Source organism: Tenrec ecaudatus, chromosome 1, assembly GCF_050624435.1.
Source record: "Tenrec ecaudatus isolate mTenEca1 chromosome 1, mTenEca1.hap1, whole genome shotgun sequence".
In the NCBI taxonomy this organism is placed as follows: Eukaryota; Metazoa; Chordata; class Mammalia; order Afrosoricida; family Tenrecidae; genus Tenrec; species Tenrec ecaudatus.
Genome location: NC_134530.1, coordinates 252,443,526 through 252,469,987, shown reverse-complemented (window position 1 = coordinate 252,469,987; position 26,462 = coordinate 252,443,526). Strand labels below are relative to the sequence as shown.

Genomic DNA, 26,462 nt, shown 5'->3' with positions numbered 1-26,462 from the left:
GTATGTACTCAGAATGTAATGGAGAATTAATTTATTTAATTAATGTTCAATGTAAAATATTATCTCTCATCCCCATAGAATGTTTATATAATATGACCATTACAAAGCATATATATATTTAAGTAAAAGGAGTAACAACAATTGGTTAGCTGGGTGGCATCAAATTAAATTAAGAACAAAATTAATTTTGAGGACTAATACTATATATAATAAAGTGAGTATATATTATGAAAATAAATTTCTATATTCACCTGTAGTTTGGATCCAGGATCTTTGCACAAAATACATATATTCCAGAATGGTCCAATGGCCAAATTATATAGTTATTATTAGAGCCGTTAATTATTTCATATGGTTGATTCAAGTCTCCTGGTTTTCCAACAGCATGAGAAAAACAATGCTTATAATTCTGAATAGGAAATAAATAAAAATTCCTCAAGGTTATGTTCTTATTTTAACATGCAAAATTATGCTCGCCTATACTTTTCTTGCCAAATTACAAATGTAATGGCTATTCCCTTTTAGAGTACCATTTCAGTGCTTTATAGCAATTTTAGGAGTTAAGTAAATTTAAAATTTGCTGAAAAGTGTAGTTTAGTAAAAGCTATTCCTTTTTGTTTGCTTTGTATTTGTAAACAATAATAAGCTAATGAGTTGAGAGTGATGCTAGGGGAAACAAAGATCCCAGATCCAATCATACTCTATTAAGCCTTAGACAGGGCAAAGACAATTGTGATAGTTAGACTTTGTTTCAACTTGCCTTGTCCAAGATTCTCAGTGGTTTAGCAGTTAAGGTGTAGTAATTCCCCATGATACTGTATAACACAATGTAATCAACCGATTCAAGTGGAATGCAACCCCTGGACTCAGTCCACAGGCCTGATGCAATTGAAAGGAGTTTGGTCTACTTCCTATATAAGTGAACCCTCCTGTTAAGCCTATTTGTTTTTTGCTGAGTTTAGATCCTTTATCTGGATTGTGGATCTCCTTTTAATTGGACTTGAGTTTATCAGATTACCTGTCAATCCTAGGAGTCATCAATGTCCTGCTATCTGATCTGGTGACCCTGGATTTATTCATCTCTCCAGTCACACCTCTGACCTGCTAACCTTGGATTCATTTGCTTCTACAGCCACTAGTTCCTGGTGTTCTGGCCAATTTTGGGTTCATCTACCCTAAAGCTACATAAATAAGGAAAAACTTCCAGTTTAACATCTGACCCAGGGTTGTGGTACCTGGCTGGACTCAGAGTAGACATTCTGTTTCTACAAGTGTGTGAGCCATTTTCTCGATTTAAAATTTCTCTTTTTTTAATATATCAATGTCACTGATATGCTTCTTCAGAGAACTTAGCCTACATTAGTAAGCATCTTGGATAAGGGAAACCATCAGCATGCACACAGTTAATATAGAGGTGAAATGGAGTCTGCTGGTTCATGGCCATAGGGCTAGAAGTCCAAAGCATAATCCACTGTGCCACCAGGACTCCTCATCCTGAACTTACATATGAACAACTTGGCCTTGTTTTGGCTGTTAATATTGAGCTTCTCTTCACCTCTTCTCATAGATGTAATCAATTTGATTTCTATGGATTCCATTTGGAGAAATCCACATGTATAATTCCCTTTTGTGTGTTGAAAAAAAGTATTTGCAAAGAAGAAGTCCTTAGTCTTGCAAAATTCTATCATACGTACTCCAGCTTTATTTCTATTATTAAAATCAGATTTTCCAACTACCGTTTCTTCCTCTTTGTTTCCAACCTTTGCAATCCAATCGTCAATTGTTATCAATACATTATTGTGTTAGGTCAAGTAGACTAGAGAAACAAATTCAGTGACATTCATTTATGTGTAGGAGAAAGCTTTATATCAAGACGTAATTACATATCAAGAAAATATCTCAGACAAGGCCATATCAAGTCTTTAAGTCTAATACTAGTTCATAAATCCCTCTTGAGACAAATGATACTATATGCAATGATGCAATAAGATCACAGGCCAGTGGGTGCAAAGTCTTGTGGATCCAATGGTTATGGAAGCATCTCCAGGGCTCTCGCAGGTGCATGTGACTTATCAACAGGAAGGTGAAGCAGAGAGCTAAAGGAGCCAGCATCCAGGAGCCATGTATATCCGTTGCCCTCCAATCATGCTGTGACCTGATTTGGCAGGCTACATTCCGCCCATATGTCCCTATGCGAGATATGTTGACACACAGAAGACCTATCACAATCATGATTATATGTTTTATCTATTTCAGATTGCAGATGTTGGTAAAATTCTTCAGTTTCTCCATTACTAGCTATAGTGCTTGGTGCATATATATATCTATATATATACTGACTGGATTTCTTTGTATACATATGCTATCACAGACAGCATTGTACTTCAAGAAAGATCTTGAAATGTTTTTCTTGACAATGAATGAGATATTATCCCTCTTTCAGTTGTCATTCTGGGCATAATAAACTATATGACTGTCATATGCAAAAACAGTCCTTTTTAGCTTACTAATGCCTAGGATATTTATCTTTATGTTTTCTATTTCATTTTAAGCTACTTCCAATTTTTCCAGATTCATAGGTTTTACATTCAGAATTCCAATTATTAATATATATCAGCTATTTCTTCTGATTTTGTATTGTGTCCCATAGTGAATGAAGATCCTTAATGCTCTACTTCATCCACCTCTTTGGGTTTGACTCTAGTTTGGGAAGGCAGCTCTTCCTCAGTCATATTTTGACATACGAGCCTCATCTTCTGGCACTATATCTGAAAATGTTTGATTGATGTTCATTAGGTTTTAACTTCTGACAATATTCCATTGCTGTTCATATGGTTTTGAGTGTCCTCTCAGAAGTAGTCAGTTTATTCCTTCTTGGCATTCTTTTCTTAGTCTGGAAGCTCTGCTGAAACCTAGTCACTCTGATGAATGTCCAGCATCACAAGAACAAGCAAGCCACCACAGATGGTGCCTGTCATTATCATGTTTAGATGGTGATATTGATAAACTCTAGGAGGTAACTTACTGTTTTCTGCTTTATTCCCAGCCAGACACATAGTAGGTGGTAAACTATTGAAATTTGTTGAATAAACATTGAGCCTTAGTTTAAATCTTTGTTAAAGTTTATACTTGACCACAAGCTACAACCTCTTTCTCTTAACCAAAGTCGAAAGACATCTGATTCATAGGTCTCTTGGGTTGTATCTATCCATTCACTAAACATTTTGCCAAGAGTTCTATTTCTGATCTACTCCACATTTATTCGCCATCATTTGGTGTATTAGGCAAGCACACTTTTGCTTCTCTGACCCTTTCTATTGCTCATCATCATCCAAAGTTTTTTCCCTGAAAATTTTAAAGATCGCTTTATTAAGGTGTGAGGTACAGTTCTGATTATCCCTGCCTTCTCTTGTCTCCAAAAAGTCAAACTCACTGCCCTTGACTTGATTCTGACTCACAGTGACCCTGTAAGACAGGACAGCACTGCTCCTGTAGGTTTTGGAGACTGTAACTCTTGATAGAGTATAAAGTCTCATTTTTATCCTGAGGAGCAGCTGGTGGTTTAGACACCATAAAATGTGAGGATACAGGCTCTTATCCCACGTACTGTCCAATAAATAACTCTTCTTTATTTCCCTTTGGAGATAGCATTGTCATCAAGGTCCATAGTTAATATGACACGAAGTTGTTAACTGCTGCCGAGTTGATTCTGAGTCACAGCGATTTTCTCAATGCAGAGTAGAACTGCTTCCTAGGATTTTTCAAGGCTGCGACCTTTTAGAAGCAGATTGTCAGGACTGCCTTCGGAGTGCCTCCGTGTGGGCTTGAACTGGCAACCTCTTACCTAGCAGTCCAGCACTTCACCATTTATGCCATCCATGGATTCCTAATGTATCACTTTGACTCCAAACAATATAGGATTCCAGCATTAACTCTTCCTGAGAATAGTGTATGCTTTATGTATGTCTGTGTGGGATACAGAAAGATTTCTCCCAAGTTGTCTCCCCTAAATATATGCCAAACCTAGCTGCTTGATACACATGGTAAATGACTATGCACTTGGAGGTCAACGAAAGTAGGTCAGAGTTTAGTCTCCCTAAGGGTTATCAGTCATCTAGAGCAATCAGACTGTATAGTCTGTCCCACCCTAAGTAGGGCACACTGGCTTCTGATATGGATAGTTGATTGTTTCCCTGAAGGAGAGCCCAAGGAGGTCAAGCCCACTCAAGGATGACCAGGGTTAGGCTGCCATATTGAGTCTAGCCATATTAGGCTGCCATATTGAGCCAAGGTTAGTCTGCCATATTGAGTTCTTGTCACATGGATACCCCTAGTCCCTCCTCTTCCTACTATGTGTACACCCCTAACTCATCCCCTTCCTGTCACACGTATGCCTATTGTACATCCCCTTCCTGTGACTTGTGTGGTTACCTGTAATCATGCCCCCCTAAGTATATATGGGCCTTGGCCAGAAATAAAGAGGCTCTCTCCTGCCCTCTCTGCCTGCGCTGTGCATGGACCTGGCTGTTGAGATCATGGTTGTCCATGAGGTGAGCATGCTACTGTGAAATTGTCTGACTCTTTCATTTTACTTTCTCCTATCTCTCTATGACTTTACTATACTATTTAGCTATCTTAACCATACAATTGCGCTTACCAAACCCATGATTAGTTGTGGGGGGCTGGCTTCCGCCACATGCATGTATGTCTTTTTGGTCTGCAGTATTCATGACTATTCCCAACAATACCCTGATTCTTTCTTCTTTTGGCTGTTATCAGAGTGAAAGGGTAATTCCAAGTCCCTAACTTTCATGCCAGAAACTAACAGGCACAGATTTTATTTTTCTCCCTGTTCTATGATCTACCTGTGGGTGAGGGCTGAGCAACTCATAATATAAATTCTGTCAATCCAAAGTTCTCTCCTAGGATTTTGAATTAGGAATACAACTATAGGAAAATGCAAATGTGATTCATTGTAGCTGCACTAGGATGAAGAAAATGATTTGGAATAATAAAATTTCAGATTTAATAAATCTATAATAACCACTTCAACAAATATTTATTGAGCACCTACAATAGGTGAGTACTGGAGATACACACCAAACAAAGTAGAAAGAAAGAAAGAAAGACCCTAAAACAAAAACCTGTCTTGATGTAGCTTATGTTTAGGGGGCCAAGTTATATGACTGATATGTAGATATTGTAATATGTCAGATAATTATTAATAATATTGATAGAAAAAAATAGGGAACGGGCATATGTACATCATGGGTAACAGTTAAGATTTTAGAGTGTCTGAGGAAGTCATTATTTCCTGGTTTATTTCTAAGACCTGCAGAACTAAGGGAGCTATAGGCAGCAAATTTTGTAGTGTTTGGCATGTTAGATGGGAACCACTATAGTATTTTGGTCAGAGGAGTAATATGTTCTTATTATGTTTTATTAGGATCACTATGGCTGCTTTGTTGTGAATTAATTCATGGGGGTGGGGTTGGGGTGGGATAGGGCGATAAGGCTGAAGCAGAGAGATCAATTAAGAGGCTGCTGTATCCATAACCCAGAAGATAGGTGATGGTGACTTGAAGCCGACTGGTGGCAATGGGGTTTGCGAGTAGTGACAAAATTCAGAATGCTCTTTGGAGGAAGAGTCAAGAAATTACCTATCTGGAAGACCAAATGTGGTGCATAAGGTGATACCTAAAGGCATTTATCATAAGTCAGTTGGAAATGTGAAGTTTCCATTAACTCAAGTGGGGAAGAATGTTGGAGAAGCATGTTCAAAGAATGTTTATTATAAACTCAATTTTAGACATGATAAATTTGAGAAGCTAAATAAAGTATCACTAATTTCCCTTTCTGTTGGAATACTCTCATTAGCATGTACTTGGGTGTTTATCTCAATTGACTTAAAAAATAGGTACTTTCAGTCCATTGTTCTCTAGCTACTACACAATCTCCCCTCTTTACCATAAAGCTCTTAATCAGGTATCTGTACTTACGGCTCCAATTTTTTATTATATACTTAATAAAACCCGGGATAGTAAGGTTTTTTCTCTCATAACTTCACCAAAACTGCTCCTGTCTAGGTTATCAGTTATCTGCATGTTCATGTCACTAAACTAGTCAGTTTTCAGACCTCATCTTAGTTTAGGCAGGGCTGTGATTTAGCCACACAATATGAAGAAATGGGAGGGGGTATTGAGGGTACATATTAATAGAGTAATATAATTATTGACAATGGAGTTTAAACTAGATTAGGAAGGAAATATGATCCTGGGATGGGATGAGGCTGGTAAAGTTAATGAATTGAAGTTTATGCTGGGGTTGAAAGATTGTTCTGAAGCCATGCTGCTGGATGCTAGATAGTGTAAATGGAGTAGAGCATTGAAGTTGAGAATGGAGAGGACAATAAATATTATCTATAGGGATAATGATGAGGTTCTCTATTCCTGTAAAGAGTTACAGGTCTAAAATTCACAGGAGCAGCTGTATCCTGTCCTATAGGGTCACAAGGAGTCAGAATTGACTCTATGGCAGAAGGAGAGAGAGAGAGAGAGAGACTCATATGTGCTTATCTTTAAAACATTTTTTTCCGCCCTCTCTTTAAAACATTTTTAAAAGATAATTTTATTGGGGGCTCTTACAGCTCTCATAACAACCTATGCATCAATTGTATCGAACATATTTGTACATATGTTGCCATCACAGTTTTCTAAACATTTACTTTTTATTTATCAGCTCCACTCCCCCACCCTCGTGACTCCTCGATAGATTATAAATTATTATTATTTTCATTATGTTCTTGTCTTAATCCACATAACATATGATATGAAAACAAAGTAACATTCTTTTTGCAGAGTTCCATATGCATCACCCTTTATTCACAGAATTTGATTATCCAAATAACATAAACACATTTCAATTTTAAAAAGTCCAATATTGAAAGTAATAAAAACTATATAGGACTGATAAATGATATTAAAGAATGACCTTTCACTTAAACAGAAATGAAACTTCAGACATTCTCTCAAAAGACTCAACCTCAAAAAAAAAGACTCAACGTCATTATATTAACCTGTTTACTAGACATTTCATAATATGAAAACATACATTTTCAGCAGAGAAATTAAAATACAATGGTTAGTAACATAAGATCAAGAGATGATCAGACAGAAATTAAGATAAGCTTCATTGAAACCATACTGAACCAGTAGAAAAAAAGATCTGTTTAATAAAAATAAATGTAAAAACAAGATGATTTCCTTCACATTTTTGTTAGTATGAAGGCACTAAATCAATTCTTATCAATAAATAAGTTCCAAGGCAATATTCTTACCTCAGGTCCCCAAGCCTCGTATAATGGGAGATGCTTATTAAGCTTAATCATTGAGTTCCATGTTTGTGCTTCATTTAAACATCCACTCTGTCAAAAGATTGCATTTACGTGAATGTGCAAAAACTTTGCATATCAATGTATTCATAAGTATTTATTATCTTTTAATGCCATTGAAAATTATATACCTTTAATTTTTAATTATTTAAACCTTTGCTGGCTTATGAATAATTGATTTTTATATTGAGAGAACTTCTTAAATTCACTTACGGATTCTAATTGTTCATATGGGCAATCATGTCACCTATGAATATGACAACTATGCTTCTTCTCAATCCTTACACCTCTAATTTATTTTAATTTATTATTGTTTTGCCACTCATCTTATAAAGATTTCCCAGAACAATGTCATAAAGAAGTGATAGCAGGCATCCTTATTTCAGAGGTAAGGCTTTCTCATTCTTGACATTAAATATATTTGCTATATTAAAAAATCTGTGTTTTACTAGAATATGGACTTCTTATACATTTCTAAATTTATCATTAATATGTGTCAAATTTTCATCAACTGCTCCAACAGTTTTACTTATTTTCTCCTTTATTCTGATATTATGGAGAATTCCTTTGATTGAGTTTTAAATGATATTCCAACCATTCACTCATGCAATAAGCACAATTCAGTCTGGATGTATTTATTCTTTAATATATTGCTGGACTTGATTTGCTCATATTTTGTTTATGTAATTTGTGTATGTTCAAGAGTGAGATTGATTCACAAGTATCTTTTCTTTTAAGTTCTGCATTAAGTGTTTGGAGGTCTTGTGGCATATGGTTACTTGTTGGGCTGCTAACTGCAAGGTCAGCAGTTTGAAACCACCAGCAGCTCCATGGAAAAAAGACTGGGGCTTTTTACTTGCATAAGAATCCCCCTCATTCTCTGAAAGGGTTTTCGATAAAGTTGAATTAAATTTTTCCTTAAAAGCTTGGTAGACTTCATCAGGAAAGCCATCTGGTCTTGGGGTTTTTTCCTTTGTTAGTTTGGTTCCCTTTTAAAGGCACTTGCACCTTGTTCATGTCACATAAGTTGGTATTCATTTGTTTAACCCGGCTTGTATTATAGGATCCCTGGTGGCACAGGCATTATGCATTGAGTTTCAACCCACAAGGTCAGCAGTTTGAAACCACCCACCCCACTCTGCGGGAGAAAGACTGTTTTCTACTCCCATGAATTGTTACAGTCTCTGAAACCCACAAAAGCAGAGCTGCCCTTTTCTATAAGACTGCTGTGAGTCAGGATCCACTTGAGGGAAGTGTGCTGTTGGTGGACCTTGATTTTCATTTTGGTGTTTGTAGGCTCCATCGTGAGATCCTCATTAACCTTTCTGATATTGGGTATTGATGCACCTTTATTTTTCTTCATCAGTCAGTTTCTGAGGATGTAAATCTTTACTCAAGCAGAAAGCTTCAACTTTCGCCCAGGAGTGGCTGGTGTGTTCCACCTGCTGACCTTGCCACCAGGGTTACATAAGTCTGTCAACCTAACCCCTCGCTTGCACCCAACAAAACTTAGTCTGCGTGTAGTGAGTTTTGCTGTCAGCTATTTTTTGTTATCATTCACTTCAATGTATTTTGGTAATTTCAGTTGGACCTAAGTGTTATTCAGATACATAGGGATTTTCTGAGTGTCTTTTCATTATTAATTTATTTCCATCAGGGGACATACTCTGTCCCTTTGAAGTTTACCATCAGTAAGGTTTCAAGTCTTCTTTGTTTATAGAAAGCAAGATTGTGTCATCCGCATATCGCACATTGTTAAAAATCTTCCTACAATCCTGATGCTATACTCTTCTCCAAATAGTCAAGCTTCTTGGATTATTTGCTCAGCATACAGGTTGAATAAATATAGTAAAAAGATACAGCCCTGAAACCCACCTTTCCTGATTTTAAAACATACAGTATTCCCCTTGTTCTGTACAACCAACTGCCTGTTGATCTAAGTACAGGTTTCACAGGAACACAATGAAATGTTCTGAAATTCCCATTCTTCTCATTGTTAGTTAAGATGGAAATAGTCCAATGTCTTTGGATAGTTAATAAAACACAGGTAAATAACTTTCTGATATTCCCTGCTTATGGTCAAGATCAATCTAACATCAGCAGCTTTATCCCCTTTTCTGTATCCTCTGTTGAATCTGGCTTGAATTTCTAGCAGGTCCTTGTTGATGTATTGCTGCACCACTTAATAATCATCTTCATTTTATTTGCATGTGATAGGATTGATATTGTTTAATAATGTATGCATTCTGTTAGATCACCTTTCTTTGGTGTGAGCACTTCCAATTGACTGGCCAGGTTTCTTGTCATAAATTAGTGAGTGCCTCCAGTGTTTGCGGAAACTTTTTAGTTGGCATTCTTTCAATTCCTGCAGCCTTGTTTTTCACCAATTTATTCTGTGCAGCTTGGACTCCCTCCTTAAATACCATCCTTAAATACTGGATGCTATGCTACCTCTTAATTGTTAAGTGCTGACTAATTCTTTTTGGTACAGTTACTGTGCATTCCCTTCAACTTCCTGTGAAAACTCCTGCGTCGTTCTATCTCTTGCCCCACATTATCTCTTGCCCCACCCATAACAACCTAATGTACTACAGGACTAAACACTGCCATCCTCACAATTGTTCTTGTGCTTGAGCCCATCAATGCAGCTGCTGTGTCAATCCTTCTTGTTGAAGGTTTTTCTCTTTTCACTGCCCCTCTACTTCACCAAGCGTGATGTCCTTTTCCAGGGACTGGTCTCTCCTGACAACTTGTCTGAGCATGTGAGACAAAGTCTTGTCATCCTTGTCTCCAAGGGGCACTCTGGCTTGTCCCCTTCCAAGATAGACCTGTTTGTTCCTTTGGCAGTCTCTGGCACTTGCAAGATTCTTTGACATTAAAAAGTAGCTTCTCATTGCCATCAAGTAAATGATCATAATTAAAATGCATCAATTCTTCTTCAAGCTTTCCTTTTCAATGTCCAATGCTCACATGCATATGAGGCAATTGAACATACCATGGCTTGGGTCAGGTCTACCTTAGTCCTCAAAGTAACATAATTGGTTTTCAATACTTTGAAGAAGTCTTGTACAGCAGATATACCTAATGCAATGCATCATTTGATCTCTTGACAGCTGCTTCCATGAGCATTGATTATGGATCCAAGCAAGGTGAAATTCTGTACAAATTTAATTTGATCTCTGTGTATCATGAGGTTACCTACTGATACAGTCGTGAATTTTCTTTCCATCGAATTGTATAATCCAGACCGAAAGCTGCACCCATTGATCTTCATCAACAAGTGCTTCAAGTCATCCTCACTTTGAACATGTGAGGTTCAACAATGCATACTGTGAATTGTGAATAAACTTTCCTCCAATCCTGATGCACCATTTTCTCCACCTAATCCAGCTTCTCTGATCATTTCTCTGATTACCCAGATTGAATAAGTATGGTGAGAGAATATAACACATTTTCCCTGATTTTAAATCATGCAGTTTGCCCATGTTTTCTTCACACAACTGCCATCTGACATCAGTACTGATATTCTTTATTGCATGTGCTCTTCTGAATCTGGCCTGAACCTCTGGCTATTCTCTGCACCTACTTTTTCTTCCTCTTTGTTTCCAACTTTTGCATTCCAATTGACAATAATGATGAACTCATCTTGATTTCATGTTTGATTAATTTCAGACTGAAGATATTGGTAGAAGTTTTCAATTTCTTCATCATTAGCTTTTGTGGTTGGTGCATAGATTTGAATAATGCTTGTATTGATTGGATTTCCTTGAATGAGGATAGGTATAATTCTTTCACAGACCGCATTGTAGTGCATGATAAATCTTGAAATGTCCTTTTTGAAGATGAACACAATGAGATTCTAATGGTTTCATCTAATTTTCTGATTCAAAATGGCTAATACCAACCAATTTCACCTCACTAATGCCTAGAATGTCTATTCTTAGGTGTTCCATTTCATTTTTCCCCCTATAGATTTTTCAATATTGAATGTTTTTAATATTGAATGTTTTCTTCAGTTCTTTCGGCTTGAGAAATGTTAAGCATGTTCCTCCCTGTTTGTTTTTAACTCCATGCCTTTGTCTGTTTCATTATTTTAGGGTTCTTCATCTACCCATAAGAATGTCCTAATCAACTCTTTCACTTCATTACTTATTGCAGTCCTTTTAGTTTCTCTACGTTCTAGAGCCAGTTTCAGTCTCTTCTGACCAAAGAGACTGCTCTTTTCAGTCTCTGTTGACCTTTAATGACCTTTGGTTTCATCAGGTCTGGTGCTTTTAATGCTACATGTTTGATCAGTGAAATTACATCAACTCTGTTCTTGAGATGGTCTCTAAATTCACTTTAAAAAAAGGTTTACATACATATTTGTTTCTTTACCTTTATGTGTGAATTTTTCAAAGTAATACATTGTTTTCTTATTATTGTCCAAATATGATTTTTAAGAAGTTATGAATTCAGAGATTTAATAGTTTTCCACTGATTGTAAAAATTATTCTTAATGAAGCTCAAAATTGCCTCTCTTTAGAAGGTAGAACCTACTGAGTTTGCCTTTCAGTTCTCTTTGGTGTGACCCGCACAGTCTGAAGACATATTGCTATGGAATATTTTTTCAAGCACATTATCCGGGCTCATTTTGTACAGGGCTATTGCTAGACTTGTAACCAGTCATTTATTGAAGACCACCAGAGCTTTGTAGGAGAAAGACTGGGCTTTCTACTCCCATAAATAGTTACAGTCTCCGAAACTCAAATCGGATCACCAAGAGTCATCATTTACTTGATAACAATGAGAAGTTACTTTTTAATAGGACTCCTAATGGCTTAGTGGATTCTATGTTGGGCTGCTAACTATGAGGTGAGCAGTTCACACCCACTAGCTGCTCTGCAGCAGAAAAAGGAATCATCTGCTCTCTTAAAGATTTGTAACCTCAGAAACCTACAAGGGCAGCTCTACTCTGTTCTCTAGGTCATTGTGAGTCCGAGTTGATTCAATGGCACTGAGTTACTGTTTGGGGGGGTTTTGGTTACTTTGGATAGGAAATGGTATTTCAAGACAACATTGTAACAGTATTTATTGCTATTGATTTGTCATTGTTTCTAGAATTTTTAATAACCTGAATACAATATTAAAAAACAAAATAAAACAACATTTTATTGTGGCCTGGGTGAGAGTTTACAGAGAAAATGAATTTCATATTTAATAATCTATTGACTGTATATACTTAAATGTAACCGACCTGAGTATAAGCCGAGGTACCTAATTATTACCTGGAAAACCAGAAAAACTGATCAAGCCTAGGGCAGAAAATGCAGAAGCTCTTGGTGAGTTTCAATAATCAAAACAAATGAAAATAAAATTACTAAAATTTGAGACATCAGTGGGGTAATGTATTTAACTATTTATTTTAAATAAAAAACATAAATAAAAGGACAGCAAGTCATTTAACATTAGTAAACCAGCACAGTAAGTGGAAAATAGGTTCAACAAAAACAATAAAGAATCAACACTGATACTTTAAGAGTACTCTTCCCTGAGCACAATCAGCAACCAAGTTAAAATGTAAAGAGTTAAAATCCTTCAAAACTGATTCCTCATCATCATCCGTATCCCAATGCAGAGCTTCAGCTGGTGTGAGGTCATCATAGACACTGTCCTCACTGAGATCGCCGTCATCACCATCACTGCTGTCATTTTCATACAAAGCGCAGTCTTCACTGCCATCCATAGCATTACTAATACTACATTTCTGGAAGGCACGTCGCACCATGTCTTCTGGAATGTCTTCCCATGCATCTTGAACCCACTTTGCTATTAACTCTATGTCAGGCTTCATGAGATTTCCTGCTTTTGTTAGTCGGGCTTGACCAGATGACATCCATTCATGCCACATCCTTTGCACACGGTCTTTAAAAGGCTTATTCAAAGATACACCCAGAGGCTGCAGTACAGATGTAAGCCCACCTGGAATAACAGCTAAAGTAACTTTACTAGATTTTGCCAATTTTTAAAATGTCATCCGATAGGTGGGCTCTGAACATATCCCAAACAAGTAACGGTGGCTTTTTCTTTAAGGCTGCTCCTGGTTGTCGGTTCCAAATTTCTTCCAGCCATTTTTTTGTTCCGTCTTCATCCATCCAGCCTTCAACATGTGCACGCACAGTAATTCTTGGTGGGAAATTGATCTTTTTAGACAAAGTTTTTCTTTTAAAAATAATGACAGGACGCAGCTTAGTTCCATTAGCCAAACCGGATAGAACAACTGTAAAGTGTTTTTTTTTCATTTCCTGTGGTTTTGAGAAAAATGGTTTTTTTTCTTCTAAACTTGCCACAGTTCTGTTTCTTGGAAGATCAAAAGTCATGGCAGTTTCATCCAGATTCTCAATATCTGCCAGGTCATAATTATAAATCCTTCTTTGTTTTATAATAAATGACTGGAATGACATAATTTTGTCTTTAAGGTCTTGTGGCAATTTCTGGGAAATCTTTGTTCTTTGTCTCAAACACATGAAGCGGGTACACCATCCTGCTGACGCAGCAACTTTTTCAATGCCTGGTGTTTTATATTTGTCATCCTTAGCCATTTGTAGAGCACGTATGCGGATTCCCATGCGTGTTGCGCGGTAACGCTTTTGACGACACTCCATAACCCATTTATGCAATTCACTCTCTAGAGCCCCATAAAAAGACGTTAAACCACGACAAGCTTTTTTAGTTTTTGGAATCTGTTCCAAGTCAGCCTTCATTTTCTACCACTCCCTCACTTGCTTTTCGTCAACACAAAATTCCCTACTTGCAATACTGTTATTGCTCTCTTCTGCTCTTGACACCACCTTCATTTTGAAACAAGACTCATATGACTGGCGTTTTTGTTTTGGTTCAAGAGTATCCATTTCTAATAGGATAAAAAGACAAGACTTTGAAAAAGAACTTTCATGGTAATATCCCCCCACCCACCACCCCCCTGCAACATGTTAGCAGGGAGGAGGAGGAGAGTCTGTACAGGCAGGGGATGCAGCATGTGAATTAACACAGAGACCAGAGCTTCTGTGAATTATAGCCGTCCACGTCATAGGACGGCTCTGATTGATTAGATGTGAGTAAACAAACATTCAAAGCCCTGCAGTGTCAGCGGGGCTTTGAATAAACAGCGGAGAAACTGCAATCACCCGCAAGATAACAGGCACATGTCTTGTTACCTTGGGGGGGGGGGTGTCCTAGCGAGATGTTACACCTCGCTGGGGTACCACTGACCTGTGTATAAGCCGAACCTGTTTTTCAGCACATTTTTTTTTTGTGCTGAAAAACTCGGCTTATACATGGGTATATATGGTACATTCTATTTATAGACATTACTTAGAATCTACTCAATGTAACAGCACTCTTCTCGCGTCCTTTCTGGATTTCCCCAGTCCTTTCATCCAGCTCCTTCCTATCTTCTGAACGTTCTTTTTGATCTTGTATGGTTGGTTGTTTTGAGGTATGCTCCTCATAGGTGTTATTGTTTACTATAGATATCTGTCTTTTGCTTGCCTGCAAGGCGACCTCTGGGAGTGGGTTCATTTCTCCATTTGAGGACTATCTAGGGACCATCTTTCGGTGTTCCAGCAGTCTCTATCAGAGCAGTCAGTTTGGATATTTAGATAAATTTCAGTTTTTTTCTACATTTTTCTCCCACTCTTGGATGTTTTATTTTGGTCCCCATGAGTGGTTAGTAGAAGTGACCAGGCACCATCTAGTTTTTGGTTTCAGACTACAGGAGACTGGTTTGTGTGGTCCATTAATCCTTTGAGAGAATTGTTTCCTTAAGTTTTAATTTTTAAAAATTCTTCTTTACTCTGGACAGGAAGCGACTACTCAGTTCATTTCGAGCCCAATTAAAATTCTGGATTTTTTATTTCACTTATTCTATCTTATGCATGATTTTTCTTCCTTTGATACCAAAATATTTAGTGAGGCATGAGAGTATTAGAATATCTAATTTATATCACATTATGTACCTGACAGCTTCAGAATAACCATACAAATACTACCACTGAGAAGACTATCATGATTGTTGAAAAGAGTTAAATTATCATTATTATTTTACTTTTGATATTCACATCACTCCATAATAGTTTATAATTGTGTGATATCTACATTGTCAGGGAATCCTTCATTATATACTATATTCACATATACTATACTCTTGATCCTCTAATCCCCATCCTGTTTCAGTCCTACAAGCAACAATTTAATAGTTCCCTCTAGTTCTTATGTTGATAACTCTGTAGTCATTTTAGTTGTCTGAAGTTTATTATTTAAGAAATTCTTTGGGAACACTATTCCCTTTGCTCTTTACTTGTACTTTTTTTTTTACATTTTATTAGAGGCTCATACAACTCTTATCACAGTCCATACATCTACATACATCAATTGTATAAAGCACATCTGTACATTCTTTTCCCTAATCATTTTCAAAGCATTTGCTCTCCACTTAAGCCCTTTGCTTCAGGTCCTCTTTTTTTCCCCCCTCCCTCCCCGCTCCCCCTACTTGTACTTTTACTAATAAAAATTTGTCTGTACTTTTTATAAGTCAGATTTTTCTTTTACTATCTTAAATATGTAACACTATTTTCTCCTGGTATAAAGAATTGTACTTCTTGGAGAATTAAGGTCTAAGACAAATGAGAAATTTACTCTGGAATGAATATTCCTGTCTTGGTTTGAGGATGAAATCTCTGAGGGATATTGGGAGTCAAAGCTGGTAACTGTAGAAAGATTCCAAAAGGGAGTGCCTATAGGGCAGCTAGTCCTACATAGAGGATACAAAAGTGGTGTGAGGGTGGCAAGGCCTTTCAACTATGTCTTGCAAACAGAACAGATAGAGTAAGGGGAAATCCATCAAGAAGGCTGAAGTCGGCCATTCAGGGAGGATGGAGGAAAAGCAGGAGAATATGGTGACCTTGAAGTCAAGGGAAGAAAGTGTAATGGTCCACACAGTCAAATGATGCAAAGAAGTCAAGTGAGAGGAAGTCTTGTGTCTGATTTAGAAATTGTGATAAATGTCCTCCACCCAAAGACAGCCCTGTAAGTAATCAAACAACATTAAATACAGCTTGGAAAAAGAGAAAACATCCATAATAGCATCATCATGTTATAAACATTGTCTTATTTTTCTGATTTTTTTCCTACTGGTTTCTTTTTACATATGTGAAATTTAGAATAAAATATATAAGAGATGCATTTTTTCCCTACCCACGACTGCTTGTTTTTATTTTCCATAAGTAATGCACATACAGATTTAAAGTAGAAAGTCATGTCTGATCACCCATTTAAAAATGTTAAATATGTCATACCTTCTTCATAGTCGTATTATAGGCATAATCATTTCTTCCATGTATCTCCCACACTATAAAATTTACATTAACATCTTCGATAAATCCACTTTGGTCAAATCTGTAGTAGCAAACACATAAGTCATTGCTGAGTGTATGATACAAGTTTAAGAACTCTAGTTTTTAAATCAGAAGTGCTTAAGTTCAATCCCGTCTTCTATATCCACCACTACTCCATCAGTCTGTTGTCTTACGGTGGCACGAAAGTGGCTGTGATCCTGCAATTGAGCACACCGGTATTTCAAATACCAGCTGGGTCACCCATGCAGAAGAGGTTTCATCAGAGCTTCCATTCTAAGACAGACAAGGAAAAGAAAGAGACCTGGCGATTCACTTCTAACAAAAGTGAGCCCAGTGGAAATCTGATGACTGCCAGAGGAACATCTGGTCTAATATAGCTCCCAAAGCCCGTCAGGTTGGAAGGCACATTCAATACGCCTGGGAGAGTTGCTTCTTCAATGCAGAGTTGATGCTAATGGTGTGGGTGGACTAAAGCTTTTAGGATCTTTATTTATTAATGTGGCATGACTTAAAATGAGAAGAAACAGCTGCAAAGATCCATAATAGTCAGAGTTTGGAATAGAGTATGAATCTAAGTAAACTGGAAGCTGTCAAACATGCAATGGGACGCTTGAAAATAACTATCCTAATCATTAATGCAAGATATGGACTAATCTTGGCCATTTTGAATCGGAAAAATTTATGGCCTATTATGGTGGCAGTGAGAAGTCATGAGGAACTCCATCAATTTCATTTTCAAAATGAAATTTCAAGACATATTCTGAAATTCAATGGTACCAGGGATAGTATATTATTCAGAGGCCTACAAGGAAGACGTGTTCATATATCTATTTTTCACATCTACTCACCAATCACTACAGCCAAGGATGAAGAAATTGAAGATTCATTTTTATCAATTTCTCCAGTCCAAAATTTATCAAGATGAATTGATTAATCTTAATGATTGAACTGCAAAATTTGGAAACAAAGAGGTTGGATAAGATGGCCTTCGTGATAGAAAGCAGGAGATCCCAAGATAGAATTTTGCAAAACCAACAACTTATTCCTTGAAAATATCTTTTCAATAATGTTAACAAACTGAGTATACACATGGACCTCACTAGATGGAGTACACAGGAATCAAAGAAATGCTTGAGAAACTCGCTATCAGTCAGAACAAGACCAGGCACTGAAGGTGCTATGAATTGCGCATATGGAAGTGCAAGTTAAAACTGAAAAAAACGAAAACAATTCACCAGAGCCAAATTGTGACCTGGATTTACCCTTCGCCAACTTAAGGAACATCTCAAGAATAGATATCACTCAAAGAAGCTAACAAGTCTTTAAAAACAAGGATCAACTTAGAACCCCCTCCTAGGGGGATGAATAACAGGAAGGTGGGCGAGGGGTGATGAAGGATGCTGTAAGATATGGAAAAAATAATCTATACCTTATCAAGGGTTCATGAGGGAGTGCAGGTTGGGGAGGGAGGGGAAGAAGAGGGGAGCTGATATCAGGGGCTCAAGTAGGAAGAGAATGCTTTGAAAATGGTGATGGCAGCATAAGTGCAAATATACTTGACAAATTGGAGGAATGTATGGATTATTATAAGAGATGTAAGAGCCCCCAATAAAAGTATTAAAAATGAAAAGCTTTTTTAAAGATATACCAAAAGGCAAATAAATTAGGACAGTTAAAAAAAAAAGACAAAGAAGAAAAGAGAAAAAAAATGATTAGGGCAAAGACTGTACAGATGTGCTTCATACAATTGATGTATGTATATGTATGAACTGTGAAAAGAATTGTATCAGCCCCAATAAATTGTTAAAAAAAAAAAAAAGACAACAGAGAAAGAAAGGCCAAAAAGCATTCAAGAAGAGACTCTGGATTGTCTCTGGAATGTAGACTAGCAACCTCAAGTGGAAGATATAATAAAGTGAAAAAGATGAACAAAGTATCTCAAAGGACAATTCGAAAACACAAAATAAAGTATTATAATGATATGCGTACATAACTGAGGCTGAAAAATCCAAAGTGAAGAACACCCTCAGCATTTCTCAAGTTGATGGAGAATAAAAAAAAGAAAAATCCAGCCAAGTTGTAAGAATGAAGGGTTCTATGGGCGAAATGTTGGACTACGTAGAAAGCATCAAAAGAAGGTGCCACTATACACAAAACAATTGGTCAAAATTCATCTATGCCGAAAAGCTGATGGTGCCCGGTTATCAAAAGAGATAGTGTCTGGGGTCTTAAAGGCTTGAACATAAACAAGCGGCCATCTAGCTCAGAAGCAAAAAAGCCCACATGGAAGAAGCACACCAGCCAGTGCGATCACGAGGTGCCAAAGGGACCAGGTATAAGGAAGGCATCATGCAAAAAAAAAAAAAAAGATTATGTGTGTGTGTGTGTGTGTGTGTGTGTGTGTATATACACACATATACCATATTGAATGAAGGGGGAAAGTGCAGAGTGGAGACCCAAGGCCCAAGTGTCGGCCACTGGAGATCCCCTCATAGAGGGGTTTAGGAGAGGAGATGGGTCAGTCAGGGTGCAAGGTAGTACCGACGAAGAGCACAGCTTTCTCCCAGATCCTGGATGCTTCCACCCCGCAACTACCATGATCCGAATTCTACCTTGCAGGGCTGGATAGGGCAGAGGTTGTACACTGGTACATATGAGGGCTGGAGGCACAGGGAATCCAGGGTGGATGATACCTTCAGGACCAAGGGTGTGAGGGGCGATGCTGGGAGAGTGGAGGGTGAGTGGGTTGGAAAGGGGGAACTGATTACAGGGATCCACATGTGACCTCCTCCCTGGGAGAGGGACGGCAGAGAAGGGGGGGAAGGGAGACTCCGGATAGAGCAAGATATGACAAAATAACGATGTATAAATTACAAAGGGCACATGAGGGAGGGGGGAGTGGGGAGGGAAGGGAACAAAAAAAGAGGACCTGTTGCAAAGGGCTTAAGTGGAGAGCAAATGCTTTGAGAATGATTGGGGCGGGGAATGTATGGATGTGCTTTATACAATTGATGTATGTATATGTATAGACTGTGATAAGAGTTGTATGAGCCCCTAATAAAACGTTTAAAACAAAACAAAACAAAAATTCATCTATGCCGAGAGGTAGCATATGATCAAGAACCTATCACATTGAAGGAAGAAGTCCAAGTCGCACAGATGGCAATAGCGAAAAACCAAGGTATAAAGACTGACAGAATACCAATGGAACCGTGTCAACAAACTGATGCAGCACGACGGTACATGCACACTTGTCTGTGCCAAGAAAGTTGGAGGACTGTTAACTGGCAAATGGACTGGAAGAGATCCATATTTGTGCCCATTCCCCAAAAGGTGACAAAATAGAATGAAGAAATTAATGGTATCACTAGTAATGCATTCAAGCAAATTTTTTTCTGAAGACAATCCAAATGCTGTTGCAGCAGGACATCAACAGAAATGTAAGCCAGTTTCAGAAAAGGACACGGGACAAAGGATTTTCTTGCTAACAGGACTCAATCAACATTTAGTGGATGCCGTCACAGGACATGGGCTTCAAACAAAAGAACCAACGTGAGGCTGGAGCAGGACCAGGCAGGGTTTCATTCTATTGTGCACAGAGTCACTATGAGTGGGGCCGACTAGGTGACACCTAACAACAACAAAGGAGAAAGAACACTTTCTCTGCTTCCTAAGGAAACCTTATATAGCAGCTGTGAGGAATCCCCCCCCTTTTTTAATGCCAGGGACCATTTTTATATTTAAAAGTTCATTCACAAGACAAACAAACAAAATTATTAGCTTAAAATTAGCCTTTTATATTTGGTCAAACATTCAGTTAGCTATCCTCTACTGCAAAATGGTTTTCTTTGGTGAGGTGTGTGATGTTAGCTGGTAGTGATGATACCAATAGCAGCCCATGGCATCAATACCAGATCTTATACAGTTGCTGTCCTCTATTCCTGCTTTATAGGGTTCAGATAAATTGGAATCCCCTCGATAGCAGTGGGTTTGATTTTTAGGTTTATTGTGTATCAAAGGAACTCTGTGGGTTTTATATTGGATTACTAATTAAAGGGCTGACAGTTCAAACCCATTAGCCTATCCATAGGAGAAAGATGAGGCTATCAGGTCCAAGATTTACAGCTCTGGAAGTCTTTATACGGTTGCTATGAGTCTGAAACAACTTGAGGGCAATGGGTCTGTTTTTGTTTTGTTTTGAAGTTTTATGAAACAAGGGACACCTGGTGGTGTAATGGTTAAGTGCTTGGCTGCTAATCAAAAGGTTTGCAGTTCAACCCCATCCAGTGACTCCTCAGGAGAAACACTGGCAATCTGCTTCCACAAAGGTTACAGCGTAGAAGACACTATAGACAGTTCTTTGTACCTTGGGGCCACTATGAGTCAACTCAACAACCACCTCCACAACATTATGTGCCCAGGTGTCTGGGTGGTGCAAACTGTTTAGGCTTGACTACTAACCTAAAGGGTTGCAGATTGAGCCCACCCGACCATGCTGTGGAAGAAAGGGCTGGTGATCCGCCTTCATAAAGGCTGACACTAAGAAACTCCTAAGAAGCACTTCTACTCTGTAACATGTAGGATTGCTCTGGGTTGGAATTGACTAGACAACAGTGGGGTTGGATTATTGTGTAGCAGAGAAGTACACTATACAATTCTGCTGAGAGCTTGAGAGGGCGCAGATCTCCCAGGAAAGGGCAGGTAGGAGAAGAGGCTGAGTCTCAGAGGAGCTGCGAACTTTGAGGAGGTTGGGAAGCAGAGATCTGTGGGTTCCCTGGAGCAATAGCCATGCGTAGTCCCTGCTCAGAGAACAGGTGGTGACTGATACCAAGAGCAAGCACCAGCTGGAAATCAATACAGACAAGATGCCAGCCTTGATACATGAGCTTAGACTATTTACTCAAATGTAGCACATTTAAAAAGAGATGTGACTTCAAGTTGTTGAGATTATTTCTCTGTCATTACACTCTGGAAAGAGGAGCTTGAGGGCAAAGATAATTCACTTGTTGAAAAAGCCACAGCTTTGTATACGAGAGCTTGGGACTGAAGACTAGGTCACCTGCCTTCCATTTCCATCTTATTTTCCATATTTCTGAATAGAATTGACGCTCTTAGATAAAAATTATATTCAGCACTCTGGCCTCAAGCACTCTCTCTGGGCTGTAGACTCTTGGAGTGTTTCTCTAGTTTCTGATATTCACATCTCAAGGTTTATTTGTTATGTGAGAGAGAGAGAAAGAGAGAGAGAGAGAGAGAGAGCGAGAGAGAGAGAGAGAGAGAGAGAGAGAGAGAGAGATCCTTGACAACCTTTACACCCAACCTACCAAGTTCCTTCTGTGTTGAGTAACCCTATAAGTAGACAGTGTAGAACTGCCCCACGGGATGACCAAGGTTGTGAGTCTTTATGGAAGCAGACTGCCATGTCTTTGTCCTGAGGAGCAGCTGGTGGGTTTGCAATGCTGACTTTTGGTTTCACAGCCAGGCACCTTAACCACTGCACCACCAGGGGTCCTTCTTGATATCATTGCTGCCCAGATCTCCGCCTGACCTCACAGCCATTGTTTCTGTCTGGCCAGGTGTGACACACAACTTGCTGCTTATGAAAAGCAGTCTGTGCCCTATTCTCAAAAATGAGGCAGAAAGGTTTTCAGGGTCAGAGAGTGGTGTATGAGAAGCTATTTACTTCCCGGCTTCAACAGATTTTAGAAACCATAAAGAGATTTTCAAACATCATTCTAAAGGTGAGCTCCCAAATCGGCATGACTGGGATTGTTGAACTTGAAGGCCCCTGGTGGTGCCAACAGTTTGCGGTTGTTGGCTGTGCTAGGGGAAGGCTTGGCAATCTACTCCCAGAATTCAAAAGAACTCAAACTGTCAAGGCAATTCCACCCCACGGTGACTCCATGTGCTGCAGAGTTCAAGGCTGTGACCATTTGGAAGTAACTCCCCAGGCCTTTCTTCTGGGGTTTCTTTGGGTGGGAACTCACCAACCTTTCACAAAATATATGATCATAGTCATTAAAACTCGGGGGAGCACAGATTTACTCTGATGCACCTGGGGTCTCCATGAAGCGTCCCCGATGACAGCAACGGGCTTGGGTTTGCAGCTACTCAGGATTCATGGTGCTTGACTTCTCTTGGTGAGGGCGAAGGATCATAGACAATTCTAAAACTCTAAGGAGAGCTCAGTTTCAGAAATCTGGGTCAGCCTTTTGCAAGCTCTAATCCTAGTAATTTTAGAAGCAACAGCCTATTTAATTGGGTATCCTGAATTATTAAGTGCCACACAGTGCAAAGCTTATGCTGTAGCTTGCCTGAGTGAACTTTGAGAACTGACAGCTTTTGACTGCCACGGGATTACTAAACTACAGTGTCATCTAGTGGCAGTAAGAATAAATTGCATGATCCCCTTCATTGAGAGCATGTGACAATACAATCACAAAACCCAAACCAGTGCTGCCAAGTTGATTTCAACTCATGGGAAGCTTAAGTGTGCAGGGCATAGGGATTTCAAGATTGCGCCCTTTCTGAAGTGGATCTCCAGGCCTTTTAAAGAGAATAACCTATGTAGGCATGATTTATTTTCATAAGTGTAAACGATACTAGAAATGATACCTGGGAAATTTAGCGATAGCACTTGATGACTGCTAACTTCCACACAATCTGTAGCTTCTCTACCGTGGCAGTTTCACTGGGAATTGGTGCAGAGACACTTCTGTATTGATCTGCAAGTCCTTCAGACGGGACCAATCACAATGCCTCTCCGAACCACTTGTGTGGTAATAAAGTAATCGCTGTTTTTCCTGAAGCTGCTTCTCTAGTGCCATGTTCTAGTTTGGGATGGGCTGTCACAGCAGCTGAGAAAACAAACGGGGCAGTTACGATGACTTGTGTTCTCAGCTTGATCAGACTGACAGGGCTTGCTTCTGATGTGAATCTACTTTTGTCTTTGTAGCGATAGAATTCTCCTCAGCCTTGCTCCGGAGGCATACCTACACAAGCAAGGAATTTGGTGTAAATCAGAAACCTAGCTGGCCATGTGATCCGCCAAATATGATATCCTTTTTCAGGGACTTGTCTCTCCTGATAACACGTCCAAAGTACATGAGGACCAAGTCTTGTCTTCCTTGCTTCCAAGGAGTAGCATTTTCATTGTACTTCTTCCAAGACACTTTTGTTTGTTCTTTTGACAATGCAGAGTGATATATGGATCTCCCGTACCCTATTACAAATGCAGCAGTTCTTCTTCTGTCATCCTCATTCGTTGTCCAGCTTTAACATGCCTATTGTGGTTGCTTGTTGCCATCGAATCAGTTCCAACCCATAGCGACCCAATGTACAACAGAACAAAGCACTGCCCGGGCCTGCACCTTCCTTACAATTGTTCATGTGCTTGAGCCCGTTGTTGCAGCCACTGGCTCAATCCAATTCCTTGAGGGCCTTCCTCTCTATCGGTGCCATTCCACTTTACCAAGCATGCTGGCCTTCTCCAGGAAATGGTCTCGCCTGACAGCATGTCTAGAGTATGTGAGACAAAGTCTTTGCATCCTAACCGATAAGGAGCACTGTGGCCATACTTCTTCCAAGACACATCAGTTCATCTTTTTGAACAGTCCACGATCATGTTAGTCTTCCTCACCAGCACCACTGTTCAAGTGTATCAATTCTTCTTTGGTCTTCCTTATTCAACATCCAACTTTTAGAGTCTTGTGCAGCAGATTTACCCAATACATTGCATCTTTGGATCTCTTGTCAGATGCTTCCATGAGCATTGATTGCGGATCTAAGCAGATAAAGTATTTAACAACTTCAACTTTTTCTCCATTTATCATATTGTTACTTATTGGCCCCATTGTGAGGATTTTGGTCTTGTTTTTTTAAAAACAATTTATTAGGTACTCATACAATTCTTATCACAATCCATACATATACATACATCAATTGTGTAAAGCACATCTGTACATTCATTGCCTTCATCATTTTCAAAGTATTTGCTCTCCACTTAAGCCCTTTGCATCAAGTCCTCTTTTTTTCCCCTCCCGGATTTTGGTCTTGTTGACTTTGAGTTGTAATCCATACAGAAGGCTGTTATCCTTGATCTTCATCAGCAAATGCTTCAAGTTCTCCTGACTTACAGCAAGCAAGGCTGTGTCATCTGCATATTGTGGGTTGCTAATAAGCCTTCCTCCCATCCTGACACAAAATTCTTCTTCATGTAATTTCTCTGATTATCTGCTCGGCATAAGTTAGATGCAAAGATGCAACCCTGATACATAATTTTCCTGATTTTAAACCATGCAGCATTTCCTTGTTCTGTTCGCACAACTGCCTCTTGATCCACGTACAGGTTTTGCATGATCATAATGAAGTGTTCTGTTCTTCTCACTACCCATAGTTTGTTATGATCTACACAGTTGAATGCCTTGGCACTGTCAATAAAACACAGTAAACATCTTTCTGGTATTCTCTGCTTTCCACCACCATCCATCTGACATTAACAATGATATCCCGCTTTCTATCTTCTCTGCTGAATTTGGTGTGATTTCTAGAAGCTCCCTGTCAATGTACTCCTGCTACTGTTTTGAATTATCTTCAGCACAATTTTATTTGCATGCAATAATAATATGGCTCAAGAATTTGCACATTCTGTTAGGTTACCTTTCTTCAGAATGGGCACAGATATAGATCTTTTTTTACTCAGTTAGCCAGGTAGCTGGCTTCCAATTTTCTTGGTTTGGATGAATGAGTGTTTCTGTTCCTGCAACAAATTGGTGAAATATTTCAATGGTGACTTGTGGGATCCGGCCCACATCCAGATGGGTCCTGTGGGGCAGTTGTATAATTGAAGGAAAGAAATTAAGAGACAGACAAAAGTTTTGGGGTTCTCACCTCCTCCCTGATATCAGGGCCCAGGTCCAGGACAGAGAGTTACATCAACATATTGTTTTGGGTTATGCAAGGCCCCCTAATTATAGGTAACCATACATGTAACAAAGTGGGCTGTCCCCTAACTCTGCAGGTCCCTGAATTCATTGGAGGAGTAACCTAGCACCATTTCTGGGGCAGGTAAGGGGAGTGACAGTCCCCTGAGCAGGGAAAGCAATAGGAACATGTAAGTTCTTATAGATAAAGCTGCGGCCATATAGGAATCAGCCATATGCTTGTAAGAGGTGACTTTAAGGCAGCAGTATTATGGGAGGATATTGTGGGAGTAATCTTAATGATGAGAATGTGCTTGAGACTCATCTCTGACTCACAAGTGTGAAGGCCTCCCTTCACCCAGGACCTTGGCCTCCCAGGCTTCTTAAATATGAGAATAATGAATTCATCTGCATACGCTCTCTTTCCAGTCCTCACTTTCACTCAGTTATTCTCATTACTGAAACTTGTTTTTCAATAATGCTGTTGGCACATCTTGGACTTTTGCCTTCTATACCACGAGCTTTTGATTGAATTTCAACCAATTTGCCTCCTGAAATGGTTGAATTTCAAGCAATTTGTTTTCCTGCACCGTTCATTGTTTTGTCCATAGGATCCTTCAACATTTCAGCTTGAAGCTTGGATTTTTTTCTTCAGTGCTTTCAACTAGAGATATGCTGAGCATGTTCTCCAATGTTTGTTTCTAACATGCATATGTAACACTTTGTATTTCCAAACTGCCCTTGGAAATTTTCAGT

General features: G+C 38.9%; 1 protein-coding gene across 1 annotated transcript in view; it reads right to left on the bottom strand.

Moving 5' to 3' along the window:
* CATSPERE (catsper channel auxiliary subunit epsilon) overlaps positions 1 to 26,462 on the bottom strand; it is a 134,807-nt gene that overhangs the window by 21,555 nt on the left and 86,790 nt on the right. The window contains exons 12-14 of the mRNA XM_075542684.1: positions 16,726 to 16,825; positions 7,337 to 7,423; positions 252 to 409 (exon numbers count right to left, since the gene is read on the bottom strand). Coding sequence (XP_075398799.1) covers positions 252 to 409; positions 7,337 to 7,423; positions 16,726 to 16,825 — 345 coding nt within the window. The remainder of the gene's footprint in view (positions 1 to 251; positions 410 to 7,336; positions 7,424 to 16,725; positions 16,826 to 26,462) is intronic.